This window comes from Pseudophryne corroboree, chromosome 6, assembly GCF_028390025.1.
Source record: "Pseudophryne corroboree isolate aPseCor3 chromosome 6, aPseCor3.hap2, whole genome shotgun sequence".
Lineage (NCBI taxonomy): Eukaryota > Metazoa > Chordata > Amphibia > Anura > Myobatrachidae > Pseudophryne > Pseudophryne corroboree.
This window is the reverse complement of record NC_086449.1, coordinates 48082552-48102065: the sequence shown is the minus strand read 5'-3', so window position 1 is coordinate 48102065 and position 19514 is coordinate 48082552. Positions and strand designations below refer to the sequence as shown.

Sequence of the window (19514 nt, the reverse complement as noted above, 5' to 3'; positions counted from 1 at the left end):
GGGTTACCATCAACATAATACCATGAATCATCGACAAATAAATATAAATCAGCATTGGGTAGAGGACTTCCAGATATATTTGAAATATTGCACTTTCTAGCCAAATTAGTTGAATGCAGTCATGTTTCAGAGAGAATGAATGTGTTATTTATGTCTCTGACTCTACAGTTTCTATTTCATGCTGTGTTGCCACATCACTACCTCCTCTTTACCGTTGTGTGTGACATATTTATCTGTGAAGTCTGCAGCTGCCCCCTCAACCCTCCCTTCCTCTGAATTCAGTGGCAAAAGCATTGCTGGATTCAGTGTGGTACAGCGTTTAATAATTACATTAGAAGGGGTGAGCGAGCCACTTCATATTTTGTTAGTCTGGCAGCAGAAAGATGTCTTGTTTGCGCTTGGTTTAATATCTCAGTGACAGAGTGTGGTACTTGTAAGAGTACAATATGACCAAGCACAATTTGTTCTGCCTTTTCATGCAACATAGCTACTGCTGCTGCTACTGCCTTTATGCACATAGGGGCAGTCCTGATTACAGGATCCAAATGTAAAGGGTAATATGCCAGTGGTCTTTGTTTATTGCTGTGTTCTTGAGGGAGAACTCCTTGTGGATAGTCTTTTGTTTGATGACAGAAAATAAAAAAAATCATTGTTTGGCAAAGCAAGGGCTGGTGCCTGCAGTATGTCTTGCTTCAATTGCTGAAAAGCAGTAGTTTGTTCATCTGTCAAGAAAGGTGAGCTTTGCTTATCAGTGTGTATGCCTTTTATGGCATCATACAGAACCTGTAACTTCTGTGATGCTGCAGGACTCTTCTCTCCTGCGCCATCACAGAAGTGATATGATGTGAGAAGACCCAGAAATGTTCTTAATTGCTTAAGGGTCTTAGGTACCTGTACCTCTGTGATGGCTTTCTTTCTTACAGTACTTTAGTGCTTGGTTTGAAGTTAACACTGTGCAAAAATCTTAACAATGAGATTGTTTCTTGTAAACACTGCTGTTGGGTGTCTGTGTAGAATCAAAAATCATCCATGTATTGTATCAGAATGGTATGCTGATGAATGGGTAGCCATTCCTGAAATACAAGACTCATGGCCTCTGAGAAGGCAGATGGACTTGTGCCCCCCCCCCCCCCCCTTGATGCAAACACGTCCAGCACATGGCGTATCCTTGTAAGTAAAAGCAGGAGTTTCTGATTGTCCTTGTTTAAAGTGATAGAGTCATTTATCTACCTTTTAACATTAGCTATATACTAATACCGTGTAGCCGTAATGGCTGCTAAACCATGTGCACATGCTACGCACTCCGTACGCTATTTGCGTATGAAGACCTTGCACGTGGTACGCAAATTAAGTACACACGCTGTGCTGGGTGTACGGAATACCCACAGTGAGCATACACACAGACAGTAACCTTTATAAACTTTAAACACAGAATATGCTTACACTGTAAACCTTGTATGCAACACACTCAGAAACCCTTTGTACCAGCTAGAGAGACACAGACACCCTGCTGAGGTTCCAACACCTTTACTAACGAGCTTTTAGATATATCAAAAGAGAAACAGTTACAAGTCATACACTACAAACTAACATATAATTCTAACAGATTATCTAGACAGAAATATGCAATAAAGTTACAATCTTATACTAAAACAGAGAGAGAGAGAATTTGGCCAATACAATCAAAAGAGCGAGAAGATTACAGAGAATTACTTACACACACTGGGAACGATCGCAGCGCAGCCTGGTACCAGCCCCGAGTTAGTCAATATGAAAACCGTTTGTGGAGAATGAGGGAGCTGTTCAGGCTGGCTGATCTTATATACACTGAGTACAGTATACTACAAAGGGACCTACAATCTCATTGTTCATTGGACACAGGAATGTCTCCTCGCATCATATCAAAAGGTCATAGGTTAGTTTGAACAGGTGGGCTGTGACTATTTCAAACAGCTCAGGTGGGAGGGAATCTCCGGATTCCCGCCGCATGGATAATGAACTGCAAATATAGGAAATGTCCAGAAACTACTAATGGCCATAACTATATGCAGGAGCGTTTAATCTATACCTAACCAACACCGGATTATTGCTATTAAAATACTCTTCGGTTAGGTACCAGACACAACTGTTCTACCTTAATCAGACCCTTTGTACCACGTAAAGAGGGATTCCCAAGTCCGTGAACAAGTTACATTAACCAAACTTACAGTTATCACTAAAGGGAACATTACCTATAAAACCTGCTATATGGATTTATTATCTAGCGATCGAGTCGCTCGCTAGACGCACACAAACTCTACCGTAAGTGCACATACCATGCGCTCGAGCGCACGCCTGTAGGGGCGCCATCACGCAACAGCGAGTATGTGCACGCACGCCAAAGGAAGTGCATGTGCAGCGGGCAAGCGCATGAGGTGAATATATGGCAACGTGCAGCGCGATATTTTTCTGACTTTGACAAAAGGAACAGAGAAAAATGCATTTGCCAAATCATTAACAGTAAAGAACTGAGAGGTAGATGGAATTTGGTTAAGCAATGTGTATGGATTTGGAACTATAGGAGCATCAATAAGCATCCGCTTATTTATTTCTCTTAGATCATGCACTATATGATAAGTCACTGGGTTACCTGGATTTTGGAGTTTCTTTTTTTCTGGAAAGAGAGGAGCAATCAAAGGTGACATGCACTCCCTTAATACACCTGCATGAACATTCTCTTTGATATGTTGACTAACAGTAGCAGTCTAGTTTTGGCTTAGTGGGTACTGTAGTGGTTCAACTGGTAACAGTCCCACATCCAATTTACCTTTTGCCCATACCTCTGTGGGCATTGTTTCCCAGTATCTAAGGTGATTACAGGCACATCTCCAAGTATATGAGATGAGATTCTATGACTTTTTTGTAACAAATCTTCTGAAGTATTTTTTTTTCTTATATCATGTGGATTAAATGCTGTAAAGCTACAGGGTCAGCAACCATCAAGTCAGGGTGCCTGACAATTTTTGCAAATAGTCTCCTCAGGTGGGTTACAATAATAACAATTTGGTCATTTCCATTTAAGGTATTCTAATATGAGCGGCTCTAGAACCCATCCACTTGCGGGGATCTCAGTCCACATCCACAGACAAGTTAGACATTTGAGAATCCAGTTCTTATGATTCTTTTTCCTACAGTATTTTCTTACAGGTCTCAAGCCATCTGTCTACATTATGGGACAGTTCATTTTTAGTAATATTTCCAATAAATCCCTTTTTTTTATTTCCTTAATTTTAAAGGGGTCCATTATTCCTTCTTCTAAATATCCTGCCTTTTTAAACAGTTTTACGATACTTTTGACACTCCCTTCACCATGCATGGCTTTCATAGTATTTATGGGTGTATGTATGGGATGTCCCTGAAGTTCTGAACTTTCAGTATTTCCCATGACTGTAGTCAGGGATATTATCCAGTCACCTCAAGACCAATTTATGTAACTTCTAGTCACCACAGGACTAGATTATGCAACCTCCAATCACCTCAACACAAGTTGCCCAGTCACCTGAAGACCAGATTATGCAACCTCCAATCACCTCAACACCAGTTGCCCAGTCACCTGAAGACCAGATTATGCAACCTCCAATCACCTTGAAGACCAGTTTAAACAACTTTCAGTCACTTGAAGGCCAGTTTATACAAACCGTAAAACTATCTAAAATATCTCTCTGTCTCTTAGGGGGTCATTCTGACTTGATCGCTCGCTGCAGTTCATCTCAGCGCAGCGATCAGGTCAGAAATGTGCATGCACCGGCGCCGCAGTGCGCCGGCGCATGCCAGACAGCCTACGGCTGTCGTTGCCTAGCGATCGCCTCTGCCCTATTGACAGGCAGAAGTGGTCACAGGGCGGGAGGGGGCAGCACGGCAGCGTTTGGCTACCGTTTTGTGGGTGCGGTCCGGCCAATGCAGGCGTGGCTGGACTGTGGGGGGGGGGCGCTGCAGCTGTGTGACATCACATGCAGCTGCTGCGAGCCGGGCAGCGACAAGTAGCTCTCGGCCAGCACGCAAAAGCTGCACTGGCCGGGAGCTACTCCTGAAGTGCAAAAGCATCGCCTCTGGGCGATGCTTTTGTACTTCAGCGACGGGGCAGGGACTGACATGCGGGGCGGGCTAGCCCTGTGCTGGGCATCCCCCCGCATGTCTGTGTTCCTGATCGTAGCTGTGCTAAATTTAGCACAGCTACGATCAAGTCGGAATCACCCCCTTAGTGAGACATCTCATATGAGGGGTTTCTTTACAAAAAAGATATGATCACCTATTGAGGAGATTTTTTGGGATAATTTGCAGTAATATCAAACCATTGATAAGCCCTGCATTGACATGCAACACCGATGTTCACAGAATTAAAAAATTCTTGCTTTTGCACATCTGCAAAGATCCCTAAAACCTACAGTATATGGTGCATACAGTTACTATTACATGCACAGTATCAGAACTGTATTGGAAAAGTGCTGGGTGCTTCTCGGTGGTGACTGGGAGGTTGCTATTCAGAGTCATGAAAATGTTCCATCTCATGGGCTTGTTATAAGAGAGTTACTGGGGTGTCAGTGAAGTGGCTACATACACAGACTATTAGCTGCCCAGATCAGAGACCATACCCAGACATAAAATCTGTACGGAGTATAGGGCTGGTGCACTTTTCGATGGTGCAGCTAATGGTGGTGTATAAAGACATACCACGTGGTAATACAGCATTACAGACACCCAATGTGGGCGTCCCAGCCCTTACACAGTCATGCACACTCTTGACGGGCTGAGACTGGTGGTAGCATAAAGTCAACAATGTGACTACGGTAAAGAAGCTAAAGTGGTCACACCAGTGAGCGACTCAGAATCAGCCCCTTAATGACGTATTTTACAATGGGGGCAGCAATAATATGTTATGTGGTAGCAGTAAGGGAGGATTTAGCTAAAAGAGGAGACTGGGAATTACCAGACACAGAGGCATAGCCAGATTAAGGGGGGGTGCAGGGCATACTGTACCCCAGGCCTCCCTTTGTCAGGGGGCCCCCCTGCCAGAACACACTGACATCAATAGCTTTCCATTTGAAGCAGAAGAAGAATCAGCAGCCAGAATGCAAGCAGGACAGTATGCAGTGAATGCAGAAACACAGGAATATAATTTTTCATGATCTAACGATAGAGCTTTCTGAACAGAGAAGAGATAGGAGGGTGGAGAGAGCTGTAAGTGATACAGGGATCCCAACTTCTCCCCCTCCCCACCTGGGTGTCTGAGTCCTGTGTAAACTGTTATACAACTAAACCATTTGGGTCTAGAGATAGAAACACACACAAAGAATCCTCCTGAGTCCTGTCCCAGTGTGTAAGTAGTACTGAGGCTGCTGTTATCCTTGCATGTGACAAGATAAATTATTTTATTTTTCTATGTGTATTTTAAGGTTAGGTTATCTTTATCCCACTACAAGAAAAGTTTATAAGATAGTTGTCTTTCAATTAGGTGGAGCTATAAACATTACCCAGGCATTATTAAACTATTAGTTAAAACTAATATTCACCATTGCATTAAATTTAATATACACAATCTATACCTCCCACCATGACCCATTCCAGGAGAGACAAAATGCTCTCTACCTGGACTTCCTTCTTAATTTATGATTGCAATCACCTGTGTCGAAGTACCTTCTTATCAATTAAATAGTTCAACACAGGTGACGCCAATCATATAATAAGTGGGAAGTCCAGGTAGAGAGCATTTTGTCCATCCTGGAATGGGACATGTTGGGAGGTATGCACAATTTAATATACATCCCCCACGTTCCATCGGGGGCCCCCCTGTCTTAAGTGCCCGAGGCGCCCACAAGGCTTAATCAGGCCCTGGTCAGAGGGCCCTGTTCACAAGCTTACACTCTATAGGATAATAGGAGATAGATTAGATACATGAGGTTTGGTGCTACAATGTACATTCTGCTTCAGCCAGATTGTAATGGGAACCATGACTAATGATCACATTAGTAGAGATTTTTACACTGCGCTCACCCCCGGTTTCTAATTGTGCATGTGTATGCACTAGTGTAATAAATGGTGAAAATGCTTGATTAAGTTTCAAAATGATATTTATTTATAATAGCTGATAGTCCAGAATTCATATGAATGCGTGAATGAGCTCTGTTTGGCTATATTAAGCCTTTATGCTAATTGTGCAGGAGCACGCTTGCTTCTAGATATAATGAGATGAAGTCCATAAGCAGGATGATAAGTGGATTTATGAAAAAATGAAAATGGTGAAAAAAGTCTATTTGTTATATTAAAGGCCGCGGCGTCCCGCTGGTCTGTATGAAATGAGTGCACTTGTTTAAAATGACATTCCGTCACTGGTATTCAAGCAGCAGCGGAGAGTTCGTGAGAAAGAAAGGGACTCGGGACTGGTCTACCCTCCCCCTGCTTCTGCCGCCGTCACTGTGACTGTGTTCGGTCACAGGTCGGAGGCTAGTCAGCCTGGGTTCGGTGCCTGTCTTGGGGGGGGAGATGCACCCATCAGTTCCCCACAGAAAAAAAAACAAAAAACACACATTGGCCCTCATAGTAAAAAAAAAATCCACACATACATTGGCATACACAGAAAAAACAATCACAATGCTCCCCACATAAATCATATTGCTCCCTATATAAATGCTATTGCTCCCCACATGAATTATTCACATTGTTCCCCCCATAAATCCTTATTCTCCCCACATAAATCCTATTGTTCCCCATAGGAGAAGAAAACCCCCAAATATTAGCCCCTACTGGTCAGCTGTCCTCCTCCCTGTCCCTCAGTGGTGGGGGTTGTTCATAGTGGAGTGCTGCGAATACTGAGCAGCGGGCGGTCGGGCAGGTGTGATTGTGGGTGGGCAAGGAAAGCTGTGTATGCAGGCGGGAACTGGAAGATGTGTATACAGGTGGGTGGGCTGACTGGATGGTGAGACGCGGCGGCCGTGACCTATGGTATCACACCGCCGCGTCTTCAAGGCATACGTCACGGCCAGAGCACGACTGATCCTCCAAGAAGAGCCCGGGCCAACAGTTCACTCTGACGGTGCATGAAGCTGCTCTGGCTCCGCAGCACACCTAGCAACTGGTCGCGGCACACTAGTGTGCCACGGCACACTGGTTGAAAAAGCCTGGTGTAGAAGATGGAATGTGAGGTGTGCCATTGTGACTGCATCTTACATTTACCATTGTTAGCCCCATTTGCTTACTCTCCCCTTTTCCAACACTTCCTCCTACATTATTTAAAGATTAAAATGCGAAGCTGGGAAAGACAGAATTACAACAGTGCAATTCACTGACACCCACTTCTGTTTCCTTCTAATCTGTGCCACCCTCTCAGCTGTACTGCCCCCAGAATGTACAGTGCTGCCCCCTCAGCTGTACTGCCCCCAGAATGTAATGTGCTGCCCACTCAGCTGTACTGCCCACAGAATGTACAGTGCTGCCCCTCAGCTGTACTGCTCAAAGAATGTACAGTGCTGCCCCCTCAGCTGTACTGCCCACAGAATGTACTGTGCTGCCCCGTCAGCTGTACTGCCCACAGAATGTACTGTGCTGCCCCTCAGCTTTACTGCTCAAAGAATGTACAGTGCTGCCCCCTCAGTTGTACTGCCCCCAGAATGTAATGTGCTGCCCACTCAGCTGTACTGCCCACAGAATGTACAGTGCTGCCCCTCAGCTGTACTGCTCAAAGAATGTACAGTGCTGCCCCCTCAGCTGTACTGCCCACAGAATGTACTGTGCTGCCCCGTCAGCTGTACTGCCCACAGAATGTACTGTGCTGCCACTCAGCTGTACTGCCCACAGAATGTACAGTGCTGCCCCCTCAGCTGTACTGCCCCCAGAATGTACAGTGCTGCTCCCTCAGCTGTACTGCCCACAGAATGTACAGTGCTGCTCCCTCAGCTGTACTGCCCAAAGAAAGTACAGTGCTGCCCCCTCAGCTGTACTGCCCACAGAATGTACAGTGCTGACCCCTCCACTGTACTGCCCACAGAATATACAGTGCTGACCCCTCCGCTGTACTGCCCACAGAATGTACAGTGCTGCATCATAAGCTGTACTGCAGTGAAAAGAGAGAAGAGAGTTAGTGGAGAAGTTGGCACCCATGGCAACCAATCATTGTTGAGGCAATACGTATAAAGTGCATTTTATAAAATTATACATAGCAGCTAATTGGTTGTCATGGGCAACTTCTCCACTGATCCATTTGTCCACACTTTTCACTGCTTCATGAATAGACCCACAGAATGTAACATGGCAGTTAGCAGCTGATTGGCTGGTGCATTATTTCTCTCCACTTTATCACTCTCCAAGGCATCTGCCTCATATATTTCTGTAAATATTTACCCTTATCATACTATGCAGGGCTGTACTGGGAGTGCCCATTATAATCATTCACATTATTCTGTGGTCATGCAGAGCTTCCAACCTTAATCCTTAAACACACACACACACACACACACACACACACACACACACACACACACACGAGCATACAAGCCTTACACAGAAAGTGTCATGGTTGGAATGGAAGTCACAATGACAGTAGTGTAAGTGATGTCAGCACAACTTGACAAAGATAAAGATACGTTTTACAGGATATTGAATATACAGTATTAATGTCATGTCTGTTTTTCAAAACTATCTATCTATCTATCTATCTACATATGAGTTGAGCAATATAGTGTGACATCTTTGCTGTACCGTTCAGGTGCTCACTGCCGTTCTGGTTTGAGTTGGGTACATCCGGTACTGGAGCCTGGGTGGGCGCGTGTTTGTCAATCGTCCGTCTCTGTGTGGAGGCATCATTGTTGGGTGCAGATCTTGTGGAAGAAACAGTGGAAGTCGTGGGTTTCCCTAGACATTCTTGTCTTCCTGTACAGAGGAGAAGTAGAGGATTGGATGTAGCCTCCACACATGATACAATGCAGAACTGTCAGCCCATTGTCCTTTTATTGCTAAAATAATAAAAAGGATCTCCCACAAAGTATGAGCTTAGGAGTGTACACACCTCCTGATTATGTGATGGACTGCGAGATATTAGACCAGATGTAACCCTTTATGTTTATTAAGTGTATTTCTTTCAATTAAAAGCATGGTGACCTGCGATTGACCATTGAGGGGTCAGGTAAATATCATATGACTAGTTTCTCTCCCCTGACCTTCTTGGGGACAGTCAGATATAGAGAGATGCTCAGATCAGGGAACAGATAACAGTTCATGGGAAGCTCATAAAAGTTTGTACAATGACTATTGTCAGTAACATGTTAAAGTTCTTTTGATGTGTTAACCTACTCCCCAAATTGCTTGAAGATCTGTGAAACATCACAGGCCCTGACCCTATATCAAAGACCCCCAACACAAGCACACACACCAAAAGAATGTTGTTGTGCTTGACAAGCAGAAGCTTTGCTAATTTTCATTGGCACTTGGAGCCAAGGAAAACATGGGGCCTGTGTTACTGCCAAGACAGGGATAAATGTAAATGCCAGGAGCTTAGGAAATAAAATCCCAGAACTAACTGCAATAATGACAAGGGATGATCTAGATATTGTGGCAATTACAGAGTCATGGTGCAATGAAAATCATGACAGGGACATAGCTATACCGGGATATACTTTATTTAGGAAGGACAGAATTGTAAAAAATCGGAGGAGGGGTAGCAATGTATGTAAAAAAAAAAAGCATAAATACTAACTTAATACAAAGTATTGAAGAAAATACTGAGACCTTTTGGGTGACCATAGAAACAGGGAAGAAGTCGATTATTCGTATTGGCATGATATACAGGCCACCAGGTCAGGAAGAGGAACTGGACCAGAACCTATTGCAGTACATAACTAAAATGGCATTACAAGGAGAGGTAATAATCATGGGAGACTTTAATCTTCCTGAGGTAAACTGGGAGGTGTCTGTTGCTAATTCCACTAGAAGTAGGTACATTTTAAATTCCCTTCAAGAAGCATCCCTCCACCAATTTGTGAGGGAGCCCACTCAGAAAGACGCTATATTAGACTTAATACTTACAAATGGAGACAGAATATCAGATGTAAAGGTGGGTGAAAACCTGGGATCCGGTGATCATTAAGCAGTATGGTTATGAGTTGATCGCTCGCTAGCTAGTTTTAGCAGCCGTGCAAATGCTATGCCGCCGCCCACTGGGGATTGTATTTTAGCTTAGCAGAAGCGCAAACGCTTGTGCAGCTGAGCTCTGCAAAAAAAATTTGTGCAGTTTCGGAGTAGCTCTGAACCTACTCAGCACTCCGAGCACTTCAGCCTATTCGTGTCCGGATTTGATGTCATACACCCACCCAGCGAACGCCCAGCCACGCCTGCGTTTTTTCAGACACGCCTGCGGTTTTGCAAACCCTCCCTGAACTGGTCAGTTGACACCCAGAAACGCCCCTTCCTGTCAATCTTCTTGCGGCTGTCAGTGTGACTGAAAACTTTGCTACAACCTGTGCACAACCACAACGGCCTTTGTACCCGTACGACGCGCGCGCGCGCATTGCGGCCCATACGCATGCGCAGAAATGCCAATTTTTAGCCTGATCGCTGCGCACAACGACAGCTAGCGATCAACTCGGAATGACCCCCAAAGTCAGAGACTGACTCATTCCATACAAAAACAAAGGTGTTGGATTTTAGAAAGGCTGATTTTGTAGGGATGGGAAAATGTGTAAGTGATTCTTTGGCAGAGTGGAGGAATTTGGAAGCAGTGCAGGAGAGGTGGGAAACATTAAAAAGTGCAATGTTAAAGGCAACAGACCTTTGTATCAAAAGTGTTAGGAAAAACACAAGGAAAAGGAAGCCAGTGTGGTTTGCGAAAGAAGTAGCAAATATTGTTGAAGCAAAAAAGATGGATTTTAGGAAATATGAGTAGACACAAAATAATGAAGACTAAGCCATATATCTTGTTAGACAGAAGGAGACTAAGAGGGTCATTCCGAGTTGATCGCTCGCTAGCTACTTTTTGCAGCCGTGCAAACACATAGTCGCCGCCCACAGGGGAGTGTATTTTAGCTTTGCAAGTGTGCAAACGCTTGTGCAGCTGAGCAGTACAAAAACGGTTTGAGCAGTTTCTCAGTAGGTCTGAACTTACTCAGCCGCTGCAATCACTTCAGCCTGTTTGGTCCCGGAATTGACGTCAGACACCTGCCCTGCAAACGCTTGGACATGCCTGCGTTTTTCCAACCACTCCCTAAAAACGGTCAGTTGACACCCATAAACTCCTCCTTCCTGTCAATCTTCTTGCGATCGACTGTACGAATGGATTCTTCATTAAATCCATCGCCCAGCAACGATCTGCTTTGTACCCGTACGACGTGCCTGCGCATTGCGGTGCATACGCATGCGCAGTAGTGACCTGATCACTGTGCTGTGAAAAACGTCAGCGTGCGATCAGGTCGGAATGAACCCCATAGGAGGTAATCAGATGTGTAAAGGCACAAGCTGAGGAGGCAAAACTTTTTTTTTAGGTTTATAAGTGAAAGGAGAAAAAAAAAAGGGGGAATAATAAAACTACGGACAGAGACTGGAAGTATTGTTGAGGGAGACAATGTAATAGCAGATCATCTTAATAATTCTTTTTGCTCAGTATTCACTACTGAAAGAGAGGGCCACAGTTAAGTTGCAGGGATATTCAGGAAAATGAAACAAGTACATTTACAGAGGAGAAGGTCCTAACAGAACTCTCAAAGCTGAAAGTGGACCAGATGGGATACATCCAAGGATACTAAAATAACTTAAAGAGGTGCTGGTAGCACCATTGACCGTATTATTCAACCAGTCATTAGCTACAGGAGTAATCCCAGAGGACTGGAAAAGAGCAAACGTAGTCCCACTGCACAAAAGTGGAATCATGGAAGAGGCAAACAACTACAGACCAGTGAGTCTAACATTGATGGAAACACTCATAAAAGAAAGAGTTGTATACTATCTCAAATCCAGCAATTTACAGGATCCCAAACAGCATGGTTCACTGGGGGGGAGATCATGTCAAACAAACCTTATTGACTTTTTTGACTGTGTGACTAAAGTGATGGATAAAGGTGGAGCCGTGGATATAGCTTACTTTAGTAAGGCTTTTGACACTGTTCCACATCGCAGACTGCTAAATAAACTTGAAAGCTTGGGATTGGATACTAGGATTATTAAATGGATAAAATCTTGGTTGCAGGATAGAAAACAGAGAGTTGTGGTAAATGGAGTGCATTCACAGGAGGAAGATGTTACCAGTGAAGTACCCCAGGGATCTGTACTTGGACCAGTGCTTTTTAATATATTTATTGGTGACATTGCTAATGGCATTAAAGGGAAAGTATGCCTTTTTGCAGATGACACAAAGGTATGGAACAGGGTAGACACACCAGGTGGGGTAAAACAAATGATTGAGGATCTAGGTAGACTAGAGGAATGGTCAAGAGTATGGCAATTACAGTTTAATGCCAAAAAATGCAAAATCATGCACTTGGGTCTCAAAAATCCAAAGGCTAAATATAGTATTAATGGCACTATACTGGAAACTACTGAGGAGGAAAGCGATCTAGGAGGCAGGTAAGCAATATAATAAAGCAATGAGGAAGGCTAGTCAGATGCTTGGCTGCATTGGGAGAGGAACCAGCAGCAGAAAGAAAGAAGTAATAATGCCACTGCACAGGTCATTGGTACGGCCTCATCTAGAATACTGTGTTCAATTCTGGAGGCCATATCTTCAAAATTATATTAATACATTAGAGACTGTACAAAGAAGGGCAACTAAAATGGTGCATGGCTTACATCACAAAACATACCCAGAATGACTAAGAAATCTCAATCTGTATAGTTTGGAGCAGAGAAGGGAAAGTGGGGACATGATAGAAACTTTCAAATATATCAAGGGATTTAACAAAGTCCAGGAGGGAAACATTCTCCAAATGAAGAGAAGCAATAGGACACGAGAACATGCACTGAGACTAGAGGGGGAGGTTCAGGGGAAATTTGAGGGAAAACGACTTCACAGAAAGAGTTGTGGACAAGTGGAGTAGTCTCCCATCAGAGGTGGTTAAGGCTAAGACAGTAGAGCAATTTAAACATGCATGGGATAGACATAAGGACATCCTTACAAAGAAATAAGGATCAAATAAGGTTTGAGATAAAAAATATGGTAAAAAAAGGGGGCAGACTAGATGCGCCAAGTGGTTCTTATCTGCCGTCAAATTCTATGTTTCTGTGTTTCTTAAATACCATATCCCACATGTGAAACATTGTACAATTCTTCAAGGTCAGTCTTACATTGGGAATTGCTCCATCTACTTGTGTCTTCATGCAAACGGATTCATGTGACACTGTTCATTAATTTTTCCTTTTTGGTTAGAGGAATATCTTTGCATAAGCCTATCTTTGTGTCTCATTTTTATTATTTTTGTATATACTTTAAGCAATGTATCTTTCTCGTATTAAACTTCATTTAATATGATGGGTCTTTGTGATTCTTATCAGAACCATTTTGCCTGTGGATTTGTCTAATCCATGCTACATATCTGTTCTACAGGTCATTAACTGGGACTTAAATGTAAATACGTAGGGAGATGAGAAATGTCCTACTTGGAGTGTGTCGCTCCTGTAATCTTTTTCAGGGTGGCAGTTTATATTTGGAAAATTAGTAGTGAGTGGAAGAGATATTGGGGAATGTCATCATTTCAGTAAACAGACCAGGTGGTTGCCTTTTTAATAACTCTGTGTCAGACCCATATCAGGTAGGCTCAGGTGAGTTCTAATCTTGACAATGTTATGATCAGTGGTTAGAGATTGGAGCATGGCTCACAAGCTGCCTTTTGGACAGTATTGATGAGCCCCTGTATTGAGGGGGGTGGAGGCACAACCAAGCGTATGAACGCATGACCATGCTCCCATTGTGAAAGTGGTATGGCTGCACCTCCATGTCAGGCCCAGACCACCCTATCGGTGCCCCTTGCTAAACAATAATTTATCCTATATTATTTTTAGCTCTGAAAAAAACTCACCTCTATTAATGCAGCTGATAACATCCAGCACCCTTTTGTTCATCGACTGATCAAAACAAATATTTCTTCTTGGTAATGTAAATCTGAAAAGGAGAAAAGAAGACAGCAGGTAAAGACAAGAGTGAGAGGAAAGGAGTAATGGTTAGAGGTAGGATACAGGTAGGAAATAGGTTCGGAGGACAACCAGACAGAGAGCACACACTAGAGTGAGATTTCATCTTAGTTGAAGATAAGAATGAGTTTGGAATAGGACAGTTTGGTTACAGGATATTGATATTGCTCTTACTCAATGATGTTGGTGCGGCAAACAGTATATGATGCTTTCTCCACTAAAGATGGAAAATAAGATTCATTCCATGGTTTTATGCTTCCACAGCATTTGAAGCTGCTGACCAACTGAGAAGATCCTGAGAAACGATCAGAGAAGGACGGTTAGGTCATATAGTACAGAATCATATGTATATATGTAATAAACTGTTTTATGTGTAATAGGTGTAAATGTCTGAGGTATATCACTAAGGGGAGAGAGCTACTGATAAACAGGAGGATGAACCCAGCAGTGGAAGCAGAGATGTTGGAGGATCCATCGGTGACATAAACTAAGACTATGAGTATATAACTCCAACACATACATCCTTATACCACGTCACGCAGCTATTTATTCAGTAGCGCAACTCTTCTAGATACATGGCTGATGCTGCCTTACAACACATAAAAGCTTCTGATGCAAAAATATACAGTGTGTGATTTACATACAGGTGGAGCATTGCGGACCTACAGGAATGGTTCAGAGAGCTGATGCACAGGGAGTGCTTGTTAGAAGAAGTCATCCCTGTGCATCAGCTCGATGTTGTTTTACAGCTTAGGGTAGCTTTCCAGGTGATGGTAGTAGGAGCCAGGGGTGGCCCCCCTCTCTGTAAGGGCCCGGGACACCAGTTCTCACAGTACCCCCCTGACGGCTGCCCTGCTCAGTTATATATATGATGAATCCTGCTGTGTGTGATTGTGATAAGACTGGGAACGCTTAAGGGCAGATTCCACCAGTGATATGAGCACATTTTTATGGCAATGCACAGAACAAGGCTAAGATCTCACAGAACAATTTGGAAAGTGTCGTTCATTTCCACACTTAGGGACGGAATCAGCATGAGTTGTAGATGAGCGAAGAAACGCACATCGACAACTCGTTACTGTGACATGCGGGAGGGGGGGGGGGGGGGAGCCCAGATCAGGGCATGTCCAGCCACATGCAGCGTCCTGCCCCATGCAATGCTTTCACATGCTTAGGGATGCCCTCTGCCTAGGCAGCCTAGCTGTGAAGGCAGACAGCTACCCGCCATCTTTTAGTCCGCAGCAGCTGTGTGTCACGTCATGCAGCCGCCACGGCCCACCCTGCAAACGCTCCAGACTGCGCCCCCTCCAACCCTGCAATGCCGCAACCGAAACTGTCAATCAGGCAGAGGCGTTTGCATATGTGAGATGCCGTCGCATCTCACAGTGTGCACATGCGCAGTGTGGCTTCTGCGCGTGCGCACACATCAAAACAGTTCAGCATGCGAACACTGTCGTAGTAGCGTTCCATGCTGAATCAGCCCCTTAACCCTTTAGACTGTGTCACCTTCTTTTTACACTGCTACAGTACAAGGTGATATCAAGCAGACACATATTATGCCAGGCCTCCCCTCCCGTTTTATACACAAACACAAACCAACATATAAAAAATGTACATGTACTGCCTCCAGCACTAGACAGCGCCCCTCCCGCACTCAGTGACACTACCCACCTGGCATGAAATGTCAATGCCCATTGCCTAAGCCAGTTCCGACCCGGCTGACTCATGCCAGGTTACATGACCAGAGAATCAGTTCTGCTGCCTCTCACCCGGGTTACCCTCCTGTACACACAACGCTGCCTTCAGCCGCCCAACTGCTAAGTGACGAGTGATCAGCCACTGTTGTTTTACAGGCTGTGTTTGAAAAATTACAGGAGCTGATTGGATGATACTTTTCTCTTTCCACTTTGTCTCTCTCCAAGCTTTGGTAAATCTTCCCCTAAGTCAGCTATTCTTAATGATTTAAAGAACATGTTGGTCTGGATCTGATGACTATTGAGCCTGGGGAGCCTCGTTATAATATTAAATAAAACAACTATACAATTTATGTATCTGCATACATAGGGCACACAAGCTATATTTGCACATTTAATTTTTGACACGTTAAAACTAGTGATGAGCGGTTTCGGTTCCTCGGAATCCAAACCCCCCCGAACTTCACCCATTTTACACGGGTCCGAGGCAGACTCGGATCCTCCCGCCTACTCGGTTAACCCAAGAGCGCCCGAACGTCATCATCCCGCTGTCGTATTCTCGCGAGATTCGTATTCTATATAATGAGCCGCGCGTCACCGCCATTTTCACTGGTGCATTGGAGATGATAGGGAGAGGACGCGTGCAGCGTTCTCTCAGTTGTGTTCAGTGTGCTGCAAATATCTGTGCTCAGTGTGCTGCAAATATCTGTGCTCAGTGTGCTGAAAAGATCTACGTTCTCTGCCTGAAAAACGCTCCATATCTGTGCACAGTGTGCTGCAAATATCTGTGCTCAGTGTGCTGAAGTGAAAATATCTACGTTCTCTGCCTGAAAAACGCTCCATATCTGTGCTGCATTGTAGCATATAGTAGGAGGACAGGGCAGAATTTTGCTGACCAGTGACCACCAGTATTATATCAGTACGGTACAGTAGTCCACTGCTCTACCTACCTCTGTGTCGTCAAGTATACTATCCATCCAAACCTGTGGTGCATTTAAGTTTTGCGCAGTATATATATAGTAAGAGGACAGTGCATAATTTTGCTGACCACCAGTATATAATATATAGCAGTACAGTACAGTAGTCCACTGCTCTACCTACCTCTGTGTCGTCAAGTATACTATCCATCCATACCTGTGGTGCATTTAACTTTTGTGCAGTATATATATATAGTAGGAGGACCGTGCATAATGTTGCTGACCACCAGTATATAATATATAGCAGTACGGTACAGTAGTCCACTGCAATACCTACCTCTGTGTCGTCAAGTATACTATCCATCCATACCTGTGGTGCATTTAACTTTTGTGCAGTATATATATAGTAGGAGGACAGTGCATAATGTTGCTGACCACCAGTATATAATATATAGCAGTATGGTACAGTAGTCCACTGCTCTACCTACCTCTGTGTCGTCAAGTATACTATCCATCCATACCTGTGGTGCATTTAAGTTTTGCGCAGTATATATATATAGTAGGAGGACAGTGCATAATTTTGCTGACCACCAGTATATAATATATAGCAGTACGGTACAGTAGTCAACTGCTCTACCTACCTCTGTGTCGTCAAGTATACTATCCATCCATACCTGTGGTGCATTTAAGTTTTGCGCAGTATATATATAGTAGGAGGACAGTGCATAATTTTGCTGACCACCAGTATATAATATATAGCAGTACGGTACAGTAGTCCACTGCTCTACCTACCTCTGTGTCGTCAAGTATACTATCCATTCATACCTGTGGTGCATTTAAGTTTTGCGCAGTATATATATAGTAGGAGGACAGTGCATAATTTTGCTGACCACCAGTATATAATATATAGCAGTACGGTACAGTAGTCCACTGCTCTACCTACCTCTGTGTCGTCAAGTATACTATCCATCCATACCTGTGGTGCATTTAAGTTTTGCGCAGTATATATATAGTAGGAGGACAGTGCATAATTTTGCTGACCACCAGTATATAATATATAGCAGTACGGTACAGTAGTCCACTGCTCTACCTACCTCTGTGTCATCAAGTATACTATCCATCCATACCTGTGATGCATTTAAGTTTTGCGCAGTATATATATAGTAGGAGGACAGTGCATAATTTTGCTGACCACCAGTATATAATATATAGCGGTACGGTACAGTAGGCCATTGCTATTGATATATTACTGGTATATAATTCCCCCTTAAAAAAATGGAGAATAAAAATGTGGAGGGTAAAATAGGGAAAGATCAAGATCCACTTCCACCTCGTGCTGAAGCTGCTGCCACTAGGCATGGCCGAGACGATGAAATGCCATCAACGTCGTCTGCCAAGGCCGATGCCCAATGTCATAGTAGAGAGCATGTAAAATCCAAAAAACAAAAGTTCAGTAAAATTACCCAAAAATCTAAATTAAAAGCGTCTGAGGAGAAGCGTAAACTTGCCAATATGCCATTTACGACACAGAGTGGCAAGGAACGGCTGAGGTCCTGTCCTATATTTCTCATGACTAGTGGGTCAGCTTCACATGAGGATGGAAGCACTCATCCTCCCACTAGAAAAATGAAAAGACTTAAGCTGGCAAAAGCACAGCAAAGAACTGTGCGTTCTTCTAAATCACAAATCCCCAAGGAGAGTCCAATTGTGTCGGTTGCGATGCCCGACCTTCCCAACACTGGACGAGAAGAGGTGGCGCCTTCCACCATTTGCACGCCCCCTGAAAGTGCTGGAAAGAGCATCCGCAGTCCAGTTCCTGATAGTCAAATTGAAGATGTCACTGTTGAAGTACACCAGGATGAGGATATGGGTGTTGCTGGCGCTGAGGAGGAAATTGACAAGGAGGATTCTGATGGTGAGGTGGTTTGTTTAAGTCAGGCACCCGGGGAGACACCTGTTGTCCGTGGGACGAATATGGCCATTGACATGCCTGGTCAAATTACAAAAAAAATCACCTCGTCGGTGTGTAATTTTTTTATCAGAAATGCGGACAACATTTGTCAAGCCGTTTGTTGCCTTTGTCAAGCTGTAATAAGTAGGGGTAAGGAGGTTAACCATCTAGGAACAGCCTCCCTTATACATCACCTGGAGCGCATTCATCAGAAGTCATTGACAAGTTCAAAAACTTTGGGTGACAGCGGAAGCAGTCCACTGACAACTAAATCCCTTCCTCTTGTAACCAAGCTCCTGCAAACCACACCACCAACTCCCTCAGTGTCAATTTCCTCCTTAGACAGGAAAGCCAATAGTCCTGCAGGCCATGTCACTGTCAAGTCTGACGAGTCCTCTCCTGCCTGGGATTCCTCCGATGCATCCTTGAGTGTAACGCCTACTGCTGCTGGCGCTGCTGTTGTTGCAGCTGGGAGTCGATCGTCATCCCAGAGGGGAAGTCGGAAGACCACTTGTACTACTTCCAGTAAGCAATTGACTGTCCAACAGTCCTTTGTGAGGAAGATGAAATATCACAGCAGTCATCCTGCTGCAAAGCGGATAACTCAGGCCTTGGCAGCCTGGGTGGTGAGAAACGTGTTTCCAGGGGTGTAGTATGGCTGACCGGCGGTCTCCTGACCGCCGGTCAGCTTACCAACGCCGGGATCCCGGCAGCATACCGACGCCGGGATCCCGGCGGGGAGGGGCGAGTGCAGCAAGCCCCTTGCGGGCTCGCTGCACTCGCCACGCTGCGGGCTCGGTGGCGACCTGC

The 19514-nt window shown here is 44.3% G+C and overlaps 1 protein-coding gene across 1 annotated transcript in view; it reads right to left on the bottom strand.

The window, feature by feature from the left end:
- The window catches only part of LOC134934815 (uncharacterized), a 43443-nt gene that overhangs the window by 9452 nt on the left and 14477 nt on the right, over positions 1–19514 (bottom strand). Inside the window, exons 2-4 of the mRNA XM_063930166.1 lie at positions 14317–14437; positions 14031–14113; positions 8731–8901 (exon numbers count right to left, since the gene is read on the bottom strand). Coding sequence (XP_063786236.1) covers positions 8731–8901; positions 14031–14113; positions 14317–14437 — 375 coding nt within the window. The remainder of the gene's footprint in view (positions 1–8730; positions 8902–14030; positions 14114–14316; positions 14438–19514) is intronic.